The sequence below is a fragment of the Phragmites australis genome, chromosome 12 (genome assembly GCF_958298935.1).
Source record: "Phragmites australis chromosome 12, lpPhrAust1.1, whole genome shotgun sequence".
Classification (NCBI taxonomy): Eukaryota; Viridiplantae; Streptophyta; class Magnoliopsida; order Poales; family Poaceae; genus Phragmites; species Phragmites australis.
Window position 1 is genome coordinate 23,874,303 of NC_084932.1, and position 17,159 is coordinate 23,891,461.

General features: G+C 44.8%; 2 protein-coding genes across 2 annotated transcripts; one reads left to right on the forward strand and one right to left on the reverse strand.

The window, feature by feature from the left end:
* Window positions 1-4,576: 4,576 nt before the first annotated feature.
* LOC133887163 (leucine-rich repeat extensin-like protein 5) lies at window positions 4,577-6,146 on the forward strand. The gene has a single exon (XM_062327106.1). The coding sequence runs from the start codon at window positions 4,665-4,667 to the stop codon at window positions 5,829-5,831; it is 1,167 nt and encodes a 388-aa protein (XP_062183090.1). The 5' UTR covers window positions 4,577-4,664; the 3' UTR covers window positions 5,832-6,146.
* A 6,357-nt stretch (window positions 6,147-12,503) lies between these two features.
* LOC133886079 (uncharacterized) lies at window positions 12,504-13,556 on the reverse strand. Its single transcript, XM_062325806.1, has one exon. The coding sequence runs from the start codon at window positions 13,441-13,443 to the stop codon at window positions 12,637-12,639; it is 807 nt and encodes a 268-aa protein (XP_062181790.1). The 5' UTR covers window positions 13,444-13,556; the 3' UTR covers window positions 12,504-12,636.
* Window positions 13,557-17,159: the final 3,603 nt, after the last annotated feature.

The window sequence follows — 17,159 nt, forward strand, 5'->3', positions numbered from 1 at the left end:
TGGATTGGAGATCAGCAGAGGTAGATCGGATGGCTTGGCCAACAGGACAGGGCTCCTGCCCGCTCGAGCACTTCCCCTTCAGCCCACCAGTCCATGTCTTCCTGCCAGGGTCTTCTCTTCCACCAGTGTCTTCACCGGCACAACCGTGACATGGGCGTGTCGATTCTCACGGGTCATGATCCAACGAGACACTCTTTACTACAGGCACCAGCCGGTGAGCCCAAAAAAAACAAACTGTATTCACGCACCAGTGCAACACTGTCCCTGCATGGACTGACGAAAGTGAGGACCAATGCATAGGCTGACAAAAGTGAAGACCAGTGCACCACTACATGCATGAACGGGCAACAAGTACTCACCCTATCCATGCTGACGAGCTATGTGGACTTAGATGACAGAGTACATTTCTATCAATTTTCAAAATAGATGCACATTTTTGTTAATTTTGAAATAAAAAATATATAAATAAAAAAATCAAAGAACTTTGGAGTAGTCTACTGTGTTGTGTATGTTGGATTCGCCTAAGATACGGATGGTGGGTCGGGTAGGAAGGGAAACGTCAACACGTGTCAAGTTATGGATGAGTGAGGTGGGAGGAAGATTCTTTTCAACTCGCTTTAACCGTAACTCTGTTTTCGAGAATCTGCCTGAACCACCATGTGTTTTTGAATTAATGCAATAAAATGAGATTTAATATGAATATTTTTTCCTTCTTTTAATTTTGTTTAAATTCAATATTTTGAATGTACTACTTCAATATTTTGTGTGAAAATATTAAACCTATTTTTTTCAAAATATTGAATTGGTGTCGTGAAATGTTAAACTATACACAAAACAGAAAAGAAATCAGAAAGAAAAATGAAAATGAGAAAAGAAAAACGAATAAAACAGTTTCGTGGACCTTATTGGGCTGACCGGCCTTGTTGTTAGTCTCGGCCGACCGGCCTATAGGAAGCCTCATTTTAGGGGCCTATATATTTAGAAATTGGTACTCTCAAATAATATTCGTACTTTTTGCTTGAAGATAAATCTTATAATTTTTTATAAGTGTTGACAAATATTGTTCTACACGTGTGTGGTAGCCTCTCGAAGTCACACACGTCGCACAAACATCATTGAGTGTACAAATGAAGAAAACTGGGAGAAGAAAAGGAGGAAAGGGACATGTATAGTTATCAGTGATGAGTCATTGGAGGAAGAAGAGTGTTAAGATGAGGAACTGCGGATGCTAGGCATTTTTCTGTTTCTATTTTGTCTAGAGTGTATACGGATAGCATGTATATATCTTGAATTGATCATATTTGCCTCAAGAAATAAATGCAGTATATATTATCCAACTATTTGCAATATTTAATATGTAGCTCACAGCACAGGTGACCTAAACATATCTGAAACTATCAGCTTGTTTTTTTATTAAAATAGAAAGAAATAAAGAAACTACCTACTCGCTGCCCTCGTGGAGGAATTCAGCCCTACCACACCTGCCATCTAATAAGCACTAGACAAAAACCGAGAAACCAGTCATCCTATTTGTTCCCCTCTCAAATCATCCAACTCCCCCCACTTGCAACGGCTCAATCACAAGCCCTGTCAGCTCCGCCTGCATCTCAGGCTCCCCTCGTCGTTCACTCCGATCTGGGCGGCACCACACCACTTTGTAGGATCTAAGATACCAATTAGAAAGGAGTGAATAAATTATTTTAAAATTAATTACTTAGCGATCAAGAAAATTTGTGAAAACAAACTAAAGAACACTAGAGCAATATGAAACAACTAAGAATTATATCAAAATTTGCAATTCTAGGGTGACATAACAATTTATCTTCTAGTCCGATAAGTTGTTCTCGTGGTATCGGTGATTTGCCGATCATCTCTAATCCACATTGAGGTGAGTTCAAGTTTTTAATCGCTTCTCTATCAAATATCCAATTCTCACACAAGAAATGACTCACACCGAATAACTTGATCTTAAACCGGAATAAAGCAATGAACTATTTAATACTTCGATTCTACTAAAGTAATACTTCGCCGCTCCGATGAGACGTGCTCAAATCCTCTCACAAACACCACCGTAGCTCCTTTACAAGCTTCTTTAAAGTGCTCAACGGCGCAACCACCTCCAAGCTATCTAAGAGGCGGCAACCTCCAAGAGTAACAAGTCGATGACACTTTCTTAAAGGATTACTAGTGCCTCAATGCTCAAACTCTTCAAAGTTATACACTAGATGTTCTCACACTCTCAGATATGCAACCACTAAACTAAAAGAGTGAGAGAAAGAGGACAAGTGCTTCAATGTATTATAGTGAAGTGCTAGAGTGTCCCCTTGAACCAGCCAAACGTCTATTTATAGCTCACCATTGAAAATATGATTGTTGCTATTGATTTGATAGCTCTGCGGTTCTGACGGTCAGACCGCTAGTTGTATAACGGCCACTAAGCATGATGACTACTCTAACATGTGTCTAGTGGTCAGACCGCAAGCCAGGAACAGAGTACCCACTCAATTCCCAAGCGGTCAGTATGGCTTGCCTCGGCGGCCAGATCGTCTGGCCTTGGTGGTCAGACCACCGCACGAGTAGAGAGTCCAAATCCCTCTGTTCCTTGATGGTTAGATCGAGCTATACACATGATCAGACCGGGGCTAAACTTTTACTGAACATCAACCAAGATTATATAATAGTCAGACCGACCATGCCCAACGGTCTAACCGTCACACATGAAACTCACAGAAAATATCTTTTCTATACAGTGGACTGATCGGCCACTTCTAGTAGTCAGACCGCCACAACACATAACATCGAAAGATTTGTTTTCTTTGGTTCTTGTCAAACTAAATTCCTCGCTCTAGATGAAATACAAGTTTGAGCGATTGTGGCACTTTTAATATCTCAAGTAAACGTATATCAACCCCTTAATAGTACAACACTTATCCTATTAATCTGATCAATTTTTCTTTTCTAATCACTTTTGATCAGCAAAAAAAATACCCTATATTTTATGCCTTTGCCTTGAGCTAGCCATTTACACATCTTTCACACATGCTTCTTCTAGCTTCGCAATATCTTTAGAACTAACCTTTTTATAACTCATTTAAACATGTTAGTCATTAATTACCGAAACATGAATTAGAGGTCTAGATGCTTCACACTTGGACCCCTCGTTGTCGCTGCTAACCCACCATGATCGTGCGCCTTGTCGTAACCTCGACCTCGCATGAAGCATCTAGACCCATAATTAGTATTTTGATAATTAATGACAACATATATTTGTGGACTAAAGCGTTAAATTGAGTGATATGAAAGGTTAGTACCGGAAATAAGGAAAGAGTAGAAGATGCATGTGTAAAAATAATATGAAGATGTTAGCTCAAGGTAAATGTATCAAATAAGATATTTTTCTTTTACCGATCAATGGTGATTAGAAAAAAATGATCAGATTATTAAGAATAGATGTTGTACTATAAAGAGAGGTTGATGTTCATTTACTTGAGGTATTAATAGTTACCACTTTGCATTACATATTAGATGATATATTAGTTTGAGAGAGTGTATGAAACTTTGCCCTAAAGATTAAGTGCTCAGTGACTGACGGTCTGACCATCATAGGCAACAGTCTAACCATCACCTACACAGATAGTGATATTAATAGTCTACATACAAAGCTTTTATTCATGTCTAATTTCTTCTTCCTCCATGCCCTACACCTAGCTTCTCCATTGGAAAGACAAAACAACATTAGTTCTCACGTAATTGTTTACAGTGGCGATAGAGATGAAATAAAGATACTTAGACATCTAGTGCAGAAGTATGGTAAATCTAACATTTTCATCACTATCACTTGCAACCAAACCGGGAAGAGATCACTGGTAAGTTTGAGCTTGGCCCGCCGCCACAAGATCAGTTTCGATCTGGTCATATGTATGTTTAGAGCCAAATTAGAAGATCGCAATGTACTGCTCTTCTAAAATCACATCCTAGTGTCGTAGCTGCACATGTCCATGTTATCAAGTTACAGAAAAGGTGCGAGATATGCATTTCTTTGTTACCGGTACCTAGATGTCTCTTAGATATCATTGTAGTAAGTTATTTTTGGTCATGTTTATGTTGGACAAGAAACAAGACTTTGTTGTAATGTTAAATCTCAGACATCTGGAACACTTTTGCTTTATGAAATTAAGTTTTATCTTTAACATCATGTTTGTTCTAATTGTCTGCCAAATAAAATAGATATATTGTGTGAGATTTTAGAACCGATGCATACCACACCCATGGGCACCTTACTAGGTAACAATGAAATGCAAGCTTTCTACGGTTCTACCCAACTTCATACCTTTTTAATTTTTATCTCATAGCAGTTGAATTATCATTTGACAAATTGAAGTCCTTTTTTCTTCTTTTAAGAGCATACTAGTAGAAGGAAAGTACAAGTGACAAGAGCAAAGCAGAACAAATTTAAAGATGAAATCTTTCTCTGTCTTTCAAAAAATGAATTATACGAATACTAAAAATAATATCCGTTTGCAGCCAAGAACAGTCCGTTGTACTATACAAGCACCCATCTGCCAGTCAAAACACATGGTCCAATCCTCAAATCTACAGATCCATCATCCAAGCCGGCCTCAGATAGACTCCATCCCACCGCGCTGAGCTCCAAGCAGCCGGCCATGTCGTCGGCCTCACACGCCGGCGCCGGCGGCCGGCGCATCACCATCAGGTCCATCTCCTGCCGCGGCGTCAGGTCCTTCGTCCCGTTCCAGAAGCCACCGCTCTACGCCGCGGTATCCCTCGGCGGCCGCAGGGAGGAGACGCCACCTGATCCCAACGGCGGCGAGAACCCAGACTGGGACGGCGCGGTGCTCGCGTTTGACATCGACGGAGATGGGCAGGCGCAGCTGTTGCAGATCGAGGTGAAGGCGCAGGTGCCGTTCCTCGGCAACAAGCTCGTCGGCACGGCCGGCGTGCCAGTCGCGGGCCTGGCGGCCGGAGGACGAGGAGGCGACGGCGCATCGCTGCGGCACGTCAGTTACCAGGTGAGCGCCCCCGATGGCAAGCCCAACGGTACGCTCAGCTTCGCCTACGCCATCAGCGGAGCCGCCGGTGGCGTGCGTCCGCAGCCGCAGATCTACCCGGTGCCCGACGGCGCGCAGCCGGAGCAAAATCCAAGCCTTTTCTGCGCGCCTCCTCCGAGCGCGGCGTATCCAGCTCCAGCGACGGCAAATTTTGCGCCGCACAGCGGCGGCTACCCGCTGCCGCCACCGCCAGTGTCCGCTTCTCTCTACCCGCCGTTGCAAGACTTGTTTCCTTCGAACAGCTACCCTTCGCCGCCGCCGCACCCTATGAGGACGAATCCACACTTTGCGGCGCCAAACAGCAGCAGCTACCCACCGCCGGCGGCGCCTGTCACAACATACCCACCCGCACCGGCCTCATGCACAGCTTGTCCGGCGCCTCCGGCACAGTACATCACCAGCTACCCGCCTCCACCGCCGACCAACTACCCGCCGCCACCGCCGAGCGGCTACCCACCACCGGCGTTCAATTTGGCCCCTCCGACCAGCACCTACCCGCCGCCACCGCCGAGCGGCTACCCACCACCGGCGTCCAATTTGGCCCCTCCGACCAGCACCTACCCGCCGCCGCCGCCGCCGGACTCAGGCTCGACGTACCCAGTACTACCGAGCACAGTAGACCGTGCACTGCCGTACTACCCGCCGCCGCCGGACGCGGCTATCACCTACCCGCCGCCTCCCGGCGGCTCGTACTACCCTCTGCTGGGGACACAGCACCCCGAGCTCGACGGCGCTCCGCCGCCCGGGACTCGATACTCCTAGGAGAAATTCGGCAGATTAGTCTACAATCTTGTGAATTGTGACGGCGATGTTGCCAAGACTGCTGCGCCAGTTCGCGCGCGCCATGACTATGTTGCTGTTAGCTGCTTGTGAGTGAACTTCCATTTTCTTTTTCTTTTTGAAACAAGACTGAATGCTATAGCCAAGCTAATAAGTAGCAGAGAGTGAGTTGGTAGCGGATTGGTGTTGGGTAGCAGATTATAGATATCGGACGATATTGTGGATGTAAAGTTCCAATAGCGGAATTTAAAAATTACTTACAATATTGAGTAAAGATCATGATATTTGACTTAATAACATGGTAAAATAGCAATCAGCAACCAAATAACAAGCAAAACTGATCAGCAAATCCAAAGTCTTGTAAAGTCTATTTGGAAGATCTTACTAGTGGCGCTGGCATGCTGCGGGCTGGTGATCATGGAGCAGGAGCACAAAGCACTGGATGTCTGGATCCACGATTCCTCGGTCGTCATGATAGGCAGGCAGTGGGCCGGTGGCTCCTCAGTCCTCATGACGAACTCACGGTTAAGGGTTGACACTAGGTTGCGGTGGCTGGCAGGCCGGCAGCCATGGAAGGTACAAGCACTGGATGTCTAGATTGGAGCACGGTCGGTGGGGCTGGTAGGCGGCCGGCCGGAGGCTGTGGAGTGCACAAGCACTGGACTGGAGCGCAGCCGGGGCGGCGGCCGTGATTGATGCTAGGTTTTATACAACATAAATTAACAACCCATTGCGACCTAACAAGCATAATTGTGCACCGCAATTGCAACCCGCTAAGTGATATTGCGACCGTAAAGTTACAACCCACTATCTCAACGCGGTAGTGGCAGAGTCCACTATCGCAATAGCGGTCGCTACAAATACTATTTATTAGCCTGGCTATAACTATTTATCCATTAGTCCATGGGGTTTGGTTACACTTGAACCCGCGGGGTGTAATTCCTGGCTCCGCCACCGTGTTCTGTCGGAATGACATGCGCCACAAGGACCGGGACGATTAGAAAATGCTCTATTTGAAACGCATAATTCTTTGGAGAATTGATTAGTTTCCAATGAGATTTTCGAGTTCCAAACAAAATTTACTTAGCTCGACCAATAATCATGGAGCTATAGCACATTGAAATGGGTTTACTAAATGTTAGGACAGTTAAAATGAACGCGTAATTCTTTTCCGTATCTCATGGCCTAAGTGAACTGTTTGACAAACCACAAATGGAGGCCCATGGGCCCAAACGACCCAACCCAATCTCTTTCTCAAATGGAAGCCAGCATACAAGATGTTCATCCAGGGGGCCATCGAGTTTGCACAAGCGAATCTGGACTGTGGCTCGCCGGCGTCGCCATGGACTTGAATCACACCTCGACACTTGCAGCCTTTGTGATCATCTGCTCGATCGCTAGCTGCACCATGACGAAGGTGTGAGATCCTCTGGATTGGCGGCGACATCTGGAACGAACCTGGGGGTGCTGCTTGCGCATCAGCGATGCAGCACTCGGACGGCCTGCCCGCCTGGCTAGCTTCAGCTTTGCCTGCTCGTCTTGTCCGGCCTCGACGACACGCATCACGGCGGCGGCCATGACTATAGCTAGTGGAAGATGGCACGCACTCTCCTGCTAGCTTCTGGATCTCGGGAACGGTCAATTCATGCGCGGTGGCAAATGGAGATGGTAAGTTTTTGTGGTGATTTCTAGCTGGCCACTGACTGACCGATGATTAGCGGCAAGCAGAGGAGGTTTAGCTTTCATGGTGAGGTGACAGTAAGGCGTAGTAGTAACTAAAGCTGTTGTCCTCTGCTGGAGAGATTTTCAGATAAGCTAGTTTTGCTGTTAGTGAATGATTAGAGATGCATCTTTTTTTTAATCTTTCTCGCCAACCTCTGCACAGTGCTCTCTGGTCGATACAGTCTCTCTCTGTCTCCCCCTACTGGATCATAGGCGTAGGGGCGCATGTGCTGCGTGTCGTTCGAGCCGCGCGTGCGATGCGTGACCTGCATGCGTCTTGACCACACCATTCAGTGATGCTTCCTCCAGTTCTTAAACAGTGTAGGACATTGACGTGTAATTTTGATCAGAAATTACTCATAAAATACATGCAAAATATAAATAAGATGTAACGCTTTCTAATTTTTAGCACTAAAAATGAGATGCATCGATAAGACGATGAAGAACGCTGTGGCTTACGGGAGAGGGTTGATTTGGGGCCGAGGCTCTTTCGTCGTCAGATTTAAAAGAGGTCACAGGGAGAGAGACTGACTTGGCGAAGGAGGCAGACGTGAGGACAGTGTGGAGGTGCCGTCAGCCATGGACGGCGAAGGATAGCTAGTAGACCAGTGCTCGGGCGAGGAAGATAAGGACGTTGGGTTAGTGCGACGGAGGGAGCGCCGTCAGAAAGGGATGGAGAATGGTGGGAAGAAGGGGTGAGCACGCGAGCGGTCGGTGACGCGTGCAGGCATTAAGGGGTGAGTTGTTCACGCCAGCACGCACATGGCTAATAATTGGTCGAAGGAAGAAAAAGGGAGGATGATCATTCGATCAAGATTCGACGGATGTCGTTCATCAACTGAAACAAAATATTTTTTTAGTCACATGAACAATAGCATCACTCTAAAGTTATAGCAAGAAAATATTTTCAAAATAAATCTATCTATATCATTTAAAAAATATCAAAATATTCAAAAATATATTAAGAGTAAATTTGGTAAAATTATAACTGTTTACACTTAATTATCATAAAAATGTAACTTCTGAAACGAGTTTTATAAACTACGAGTACTTATGCTCTAGTAACACAAAACTATATTTTTTATACAATATTTTGTAAAACATAAAATAATAATAATTTTATGTTACTAGGTACAAATAATTGTAATTTTCTTAAATTTATTAGAAAAGTTATAGTTTTATGATAGTTATATATAAATACTTATAGTTTTATGAAATTTATTCATATATTAATGATCAAAATTAAAATATGCAGACTGTACGCAACCAAAAAGGCATATTTTATACAACACATGAATTGATGGATCTGTCGGTCCATGCGATGCAAGCAAGGCGCACGCGCACGGCGGGCAAAGCAAGGCAAAGAAAGCAGCAGCGCACGATCTGACCAGCATCCTGTCCGCCCCCTACCCCGCTTTGACCGCACATGGGGCTCGCTTCATTGCTACGACTGGCAAGGGCGTGTGTGCGGATACAGAGAGGTACAGCAGCAGCAGGTGTTCGGTTGCAGCCTTTCAGGGTAAGCAACCAGCAGATTCGACCCATGCATCGTCCTGCTCAACTTTCATGGTAGAGTACGAAGTACTTTCAACCTTCAACCGCCTCGTACCAGGATGTGGGTGAATGGACAACAAGAGATGCAAACTAATTGTTGATTTACCTAGACTAGCCTGGGTAACTTGAGGAGTCAGTGCTACAGAACGTCGTATATCCAACAGCATATGGCTGTCGATAATACAGGTAAGGCAAGATGGTCCTCTCAGCGAACCGTCTACCGTAAGCTCGGGAGGCGAAAAAAATAGTTTGGGATAATTGAACATTATAGATTGGTTCTATTATTACCCATGTAAAACTGTTTGGAATATGAACGATCGGGCTGGGAAGCCGAGGAGATGATGCTTTATATTCGCACGGGAGGTAATTAGGGTTTTCTCACTCTCTCACTCTACTTGATCTCTCTGCTTTGCTCTGGACAGATCTACATCATGGTCACCTCCTCCTCCTCCTCCTTATCATTACCCTTCCCTCCTCCCGATTCTCTATCATCGTCACCGCTGATTTTGCCACTACGGTTGTCGTCACCCACCCAACCATGACCTCTTCACCATGCACCGACCGACCCTAACCTATTCCACTGCACATCCAACCCCGACCTCAACCATTGTGCACTGTCACGTCCTCGACGTCCTCCACCACGCCACCTGGTTGTGACATCCTTCACCGTACATGATCCTAGCTTGATGTCCTCCACCAGTCCACCACACCACCATAGCCCTGACCTCCTCCACCGCCGTGCCACTATGGCCCCGACCTCTTGCACCTTAATATCCTCCACCGCTCACGCCCCTAGCCCTAACATCCTCCACCACACCCCCCTTAGTATGGGTGGATGATGATGCCGATGCTAGTAAATGCATAGATCGATTATTGTTCAATGCTAGATGATTTTAGATACACTTTAAATGATTTTATGTTAATTTTAGGGTTTTTCAATTATAGATTTATTTTAGGTAAATTCTAGCATTTTTAGCGGATTAGTTGCCTCTTATAGCAGTTTTAGTTGAATTTTAGTGAATTGTCTAAACCCTGCTCCCCATAATATTACGTTCAAATTTTGGGACCACAACTGAGGTACAATTGAATAATGTTTGTTTAGTTTGTTTGCTTATGGTGATATATTTATTATGAAATGGCCTAATGATATAAGGTCACATATTAGAAAATGATGTGGATAGCTAGATGTAATCTCCCTTCTAGATATTGCCAATAATATTTGCCTTTTCATATCATCCATAGCTTAATATGTTGTATTTTACAGCCAAAAGCTGAACTACATCTCAGACTGTCAAACGTTAACAACGACATATAAAAATAGAACAGACCAAGTATATTTTCTTCTATGTTGTGGTACGTGAGCGATCTTCATCATCGCCTACAATTGATCCGTGCCTCATTAGTCTGAGCGCATAGGGAGTACGTTTCACCTATGTACATTTCTTTAAGAACCATAATTCCTACAAGAGATCTATGAGTGAATGTTAGCATTGAGAATAGTACTATCAGTAGAACGTGACACACCATGCATGCTTTGCAATTTCACGGTGCTGGTCAAGGTCAACAAAGGTTTGCATGAGACATGTAGGAACAGTCGTGCATAGTACGCGATATAAAGTTGCAGCATCACGTCGGCCAGTTTTGGATGTACCCTGTTTTGAAAAGCAAGGATTCAAAAGCAAAAGGAAAGGGAAGAAGGAGAAGAAAAAAGGCTAGTAAAGCAGATGTAGCTAGTTAACTTTCATCTGGGCCGGGCTTGCGTTGCGTGCAAATTACAATGAGTGGCTAAGCAAGCCTGCTGTTAACCTCTACTGCTAATTGACTGATTGCACAATACACAATTTAGTCGGAGTAGTACTAGATAACTACACGGTGGCTTAATTTATTTAGAAATTGTAGTACAACACGGATACACCCTCCTTATTCACACCGATATATATATACACACACGCATTCCTATAAAATCTACTAAAGATTGAAGATACATAGTTTAGATATTGATAAAGTCACCACAGAAAGAAAATTACATCTTGATGAGAGACATAACGAGAAAATACATGGGTAAATTTCTAATGGATAGAGGTACTACTATTTTTATTGAAGAAGTCAACATAGATATCTCATTGTTGATGAGTATATTATCTATTATTAAAAAAATTATCCTAATAAAACATACAACAAGAAAAAAAAAGAGGTTTTATAATTTCTAATAGGCAAGGACACAACGTCTCCACTAGCCACTCAAATAAGGCTTCGATCTCTACACGGTGGCTCAAGCTGATCTATGGCTAGACCTAGACGGATAAACAATGGGCGAAGGTTGATGGAGTAGATAATGGAGCCCGGAAGCCCGGATCCAGTGCCGGGCCCATGCATCTTTGACCGCCAGGTCAAAACTGCGAGCGGCTCTCTTAAAGCTGAGGGCCCACATGATTTCCAATTTCAATTTTTTGTATAGTGTCACTCATGGTCCAGTCCACGTGTGAAGGAGCTGGAAAGTGGAGACACAAACACCATGGATAGTGTCACTGCCAGGCTGGGGCCACTGCTGGGATCATGCTAAGCCAAGCTTCGACTCGAGGGGGGAAGATAGCGATCGAAGAGTGAGCTGGAAGTATCATGCGCGATTCCCGATCTGTTTACCTCGGGGAACGTGCTGCCACCCCTCTTTCTATCACTTTAATTTGTTCATCAGCTCGTGCATTGAGCTGGAGCAGTACGCGTATTATTTTGATCGCAGAACTCTGACGGCTAGATTCACCTCAGATATAGCAATTGTATGTAAATACAAAATGATTTAAGTATATATTTTTAATTTATAATGTAAATAAGATAAGTCATTTATATATTCTTGTGTATATTCAATTTTAGAGCTTTGCAGCCAATCACCCTTCGCTTTGCTTGCTAGCTAAGCCCTGGTCATCGTCGTCTTCTTTTCTTTTGAGATGAGCATCAGAACGGGCATAGCGGGGGCATATTCGGATCCTCCTACCTTCAGCTTGGACCTAGAACTAGAGCGGTGATGTCACCTGATCTGCTTGCTTGCTTGGATTCGAATAATCTCCTCTGAAAAACAAGTTACTAGATTCGAATTGCTATCCCCTGATGAAGCTCGCCCATGGCTGCGCGGCTGAGGTGAGTCGAGGAGGAGGCTGGTCGCCGGTGAATCGCCCATGGTTGTCCGGACGACGGAGAAGTTCAGGCTCCCGTCATCGTCTGCCGCGGTTTCTGACGGACCAGATAACGCATTGGTATGGCACCTCATTTTCTGTGTGCGCCGCCCACAAGAAATGCGAGAGGCTGCTGGTAATGGTATTATACTATACCCTTGCGCAAATCGAATTCTTTTTTGGAAATCAAGAGTATCAAACGGTGGAGGAACCAGAAATTTGCCATGTACAGATTCGCACCAAAAATTGTTGGTTTCCCTGTAATTACAAATGAGGACGCAGCAGCGGCGTCCTCGCCAAAACCCAAATCTTGATTACCCTCCCATTCCTAAACGATTTCTCTAGCCGGAGCACGCCACCGCGCTGCCATTGCCGCAGGACAGCGCGGAGGAGGCGGACGACGCGTCACGCCGCCGCCTGCTGCCGAGCCTGCCGAGGAATGGGAGCGCTCGGCTCTTCCTCCTCTCCGCGCTGACACCGGCGGCGGCGGCGGCCACCGCCGCGGAGACGACGACTTCTTGGATGGTCTCCAGCTTGGGCGCCCAGCGCCGGGACTTGCCGTACCCAACCAGCTCCTCGTAATCCTTCTCCAGCCGCGCGTCCCCGCGCAGCACCGCGGGCTTCTTGGGCTCGGAGGCGGCGGCGGCGGCGTCGGCGCCGACGAGGAAGTCGTCGGAGAACTTGATCTGGAGCGTGCCGGAGGCGGTGCGGTGGAGCTCGAAGAGCCGGTTCTTGCTCTTGCCGTCCTTGCCGCCGCCAGCCGCGGAGGTGGAGAGGAGGAGCAGCAACGAGGAGGCGAGGGAGACGAAGGAGAGGACGGAGTGGAAGAGGTGCGCGGGGAGGAGGAAGTAGGCCTGCCCGGGCTGCAGCTCCTCGGCGGGCGCCACGGCCGGGATCTTCTCCCCGATGAGCAGCGCGTCCGCGCGGCACACCAGGTGCCGCGGGTGCTGCTGCATCAGCTCCCGCGCTGTGACCGGGGGGCAGTACCTCCGCACCCGCCCATCGCACCCCACCAGCCTCACCGCCTGCTCCTTCTCCGGCCGGCGCTTCCCCTCCTCCCTCGGCGGCGAGGGGCACAGCGACGGCGGCTGCGGGAAGCAGGACGGCGCGGAGGAGTGCAGCGCGACGAGGGACTTCCACTGCTTCATGTCTGATTCTTCTGCTGCGGAGGTGGCGCTGCCGTGGTGGCCGTGGGTGGTTGTGTCTGGTTAGAGAGTGAGGCGAAGACGAGGAGGTGGTGGCCTGGTGGGGGAGGGGGGTGCGTTGCGTATAAGAGGGGCGTGGGGTGGCAAGTTTGACACTTTGACCGCTGTTTTTTTATGGCCTTCTTTGGATCTAGCTCGCTTGCTTGTGACTTTTCCTTTTTCATTTTCCTTTTCCTTTCTCTCTTTTTTTCCCTTTCTTTCTCTCTCTTCTCTCAAGATGCGAGGCTGTCAGTCAGTGCAGGGAATCGGTGCTCACGTGTGGGGGGAGCGTGCGAGATGGGCCGGACTCCGGTCACCGGCACGGCTCGCACGCACGGGGAATGGAACCGAGTAGTAGGCTAGTAGCACAGGAGAAACGGAATTGGAAACCTCTGACTTCCGGACCAAATATGAGTATATGGCTGACCACTCAAAATGAAAAAATTTGACTGAATGTTGATACTAGAGATTATGGGTCCAAACCATCGATATTGATCTTTACATTGTTGAATTTTCCTTGAGAATGTGGTAGGCGACGTCATGGGTCTAAGCATACTCGATATTTGATAATTACTGATATGATAACTGTTGAATTTTCCTCGAGAAATGTAAGAACGAGTAGAATTCTAGAATATCTGTAGGGTAATATTTTTCTAGGTTGGTTCTAAATCAGAGGGTTTTTAAAATTAGGAGGAACGTTTTCATGCGTATCGTACTAGTAAGGCTTATATTTGCTATTGTGGTTCTATCATTATTGTTTAAAAAAAAGCAAAGGGTTATTGTGAACCTAATCATACATCTTCACATGTTTTCTCGTGTGTATATCAACGCAACTAGTTTTTTGTTGGTATGCATGAAAACCAAAATATGGAGTAAGCTATCATGGGTCCAAGCATACTCGATATTGACATGAAAAATGTAGAATTTCACTTGAGAAATGTAAGGACGAGCAGAATTATAGGATGTATGAAACGTGATTTTTTTTTTGTTACTTCTAATCAGAGGACTTTTAAAAATGATAGGAACGCTTTCATGTGTATCGTACTAGTAACGTTTGTGTCTTCTACTGTTCTAATGTTAGTGTCTACTAAAAAAGCAAAGGGTTTTTTGGACTTAACCATACCTCTTTACATGTTTCTTCATACGTGTATTGATACATCAGATTTTATGTTGGCACATATGAAAAACGAAGTATGGGGTCTTGTCTAGTAAGCTATCATGGGTCCAAGCATACTCGATATTCATATATAGAATTTCCGAATAAAAATATAAGAACGACCAGAATTTCAGCATTCCATAGCAAGTGAAACATCGTAGAACAATAGAGCTCCAAAGCAAGTGAACAAAACCCATGTAGACACTCAACAACCGCCAATGGGTCCAAACAAGAAAAGTGGTTCGAGTATGTAAAATGTGTTTCTGACTGGAGATCATGCAGCTGATCGCTGGCTCATTCTGCATGCAGTCGGCTCTCGTCACACTCCCTTCCAAAACATTCGTCAATGAGTAGTAAAAGGCTGTTGGTTTGTTAGGTCCGGTCATTGGACCAGCAAGCCCACCAATGATGCCTTTCTCGTCAGGGCGGTACTAGCTACCAGATATGTCTGTCCGACTGTCCGAGCATGGGCAATGGTGGTACCATGAAAATTTAAATGGAAGGTTCACCCAAACCAACCGTCTGGGCATCACCCTTCTCACTGTCATCTAGCTCATCCCGTGAAAGATTTACTAATCAATAGGGTCCAAGGTTTTGGTAGCACTTTTAGTGATATCAGTCGAGCCTAGTCATCACACCAAAGGAAAGCTACTACTGTATTACATAGTAGTATGTGGTTTCAACTTTCAAACGGCACCACTTTAGTTGGCACCTCCGTTGCTCTAGCTACCGTAACAAAAAAAAAAAAGGGGGGGGGGGGGGGGGACAACTATACGACACTCAATTAGAAGTTCTCATTTTGCAGTTTGGTCAAATTTCTAGACCCTTAGATGGAAATTTAGTAACAAACATCAATCATGTAGCTGACCACCATCTTATTAGCACTTGTTTAGGTATGCCCACGCAGCGCGACAATATCATTAATTGTCACTATCCAACATGGTTGTGTAAGTGTTGTGTTACGTTACCAGTACCCATCCTCCTTTAGCTACGGCGCTACAACACCACTTCATGGTGAACCCCTCGTGATTTTGTCTCTGATGGCTTGCTGTCATTGTTAGATCTGCTTGTCGCGCACCACACATCTTGTAGTTCAAACCCTACCCTTCCGGTCTTGTTTTTTAGCGTGCCCCGTCATCCACCATCTCTCATTGCCCCTCTCCTGTGCATAGCATACTACTATTTAGTAAAATATTTTTATACAGACGGATCTATGAAGCCACCTATATAAAGGGTACCACAGACGGTTCTAAACTAGAACCGTCTAAGAAAATAGCAACGAGTAGTTATACCAAAGCAAGACACTACAGAACAGACGATTCTAAACTAGAACCGTCTATACTATTAGTACAAATAGTTGTAGTTTGTAACTGTCTGTACTATTCTTTTTGTCCAAACGGTTCTAATTTGGATCCGTCCGTACTATTGGCGGTAATAGTATAGATGGTTCTAAATTAAAACTATCTGTAAAAAAAGAACAGTACAGATGATTCTAAACTAGAACTATCTGTACTATTAACAGTAATAGTACATATAGTTTTAAATTAGAACCGTCTGTAATAAAGGAACAGTACATATAGTTCTAAAACTTAGAATCGTCTGTACTAATTAATACAGATGGTTCTAAGTTTAGAACTGTTTGTACTAATAGTGTCCCACTCGTTTTGAGTGTATATCTTATATAGATTATTTTTATGTAATGGTCAGTAATGAATGAAAGGTGAGACAATAAGGAATGTTCGCGTGAGGTTAGAGGTTGCATGTTCGACTCATAGAAAATACACTTGTGGTATTTCGCGTGAAAAATCGTGTGAGATTTTTTAATTAGAAAACTTAGTCAAACGGTTCTAATAACGAGTCGTCTGTACAAATAATTTTTACAGACGGTTCAAAAACTGTCTATACAAATATGTTTGTATAGACTCTTTTCAACATACGATTTAAAAAGTGTTTCAGTGGAGTTTCTGAACCATCAGTATAAATTATTTTTCTACTAATGTGCCAACCACTTACTGAGATGCTACCGCCACCCTTAATCCAAAGTTTGGGGAACTAGCGAACACAAACCTTGGCATGTCTTTCATCTGTGAAGACACCATCGATGTTGTTGATGACACAGGTGAGTGTGGATGGGGTAGTGCATGATTCACCATGGTGAATTTGACTGAAATTCTCTAGTTTTTCAGCTATATATAAATATATACTTAGTATCTTCTTTTCTCGAATATGTACTAGCAAATCCAGAAAGTAAGTTCCCAATATGAAAAAAAAAACAATTGAAGACATGAACGACTGTGGTACAAACTGTTTCAAGAGAATTCTCATAGTGATAAAGAGAGTCTCTTTTTACTACTTATATCTTCTGATTAAGGATGGCAATTAAACTTGATTACCCATTTACCCGTGAGTAAATATCCTAATAGGGTCGGCTATAAGTTTCATTTGGTACTCGTGGGTACATTCGTGGATAAAAAATACTACTCAACAGATAGACAGGTACAACTATACATAAAGTATTCGTACC

Excerpts from the sequence above, each read along its gene's own strand:
- LOC133886079 (XM_062325806.1), bottom strand. The coding sequence starts at position 13,443 with ATGAAGCAGTGGAAGTCCCTCGTCGCGCTGCACTCCTCCGCGCCGTCC.
- LOC133887163 (XM_062327106.1), top strand. The coding sequence starts at position 4,665 with ATGTCGTCGGCCTCACACGCCGGCGCCGGCGGCCGGCGCATCACCATC.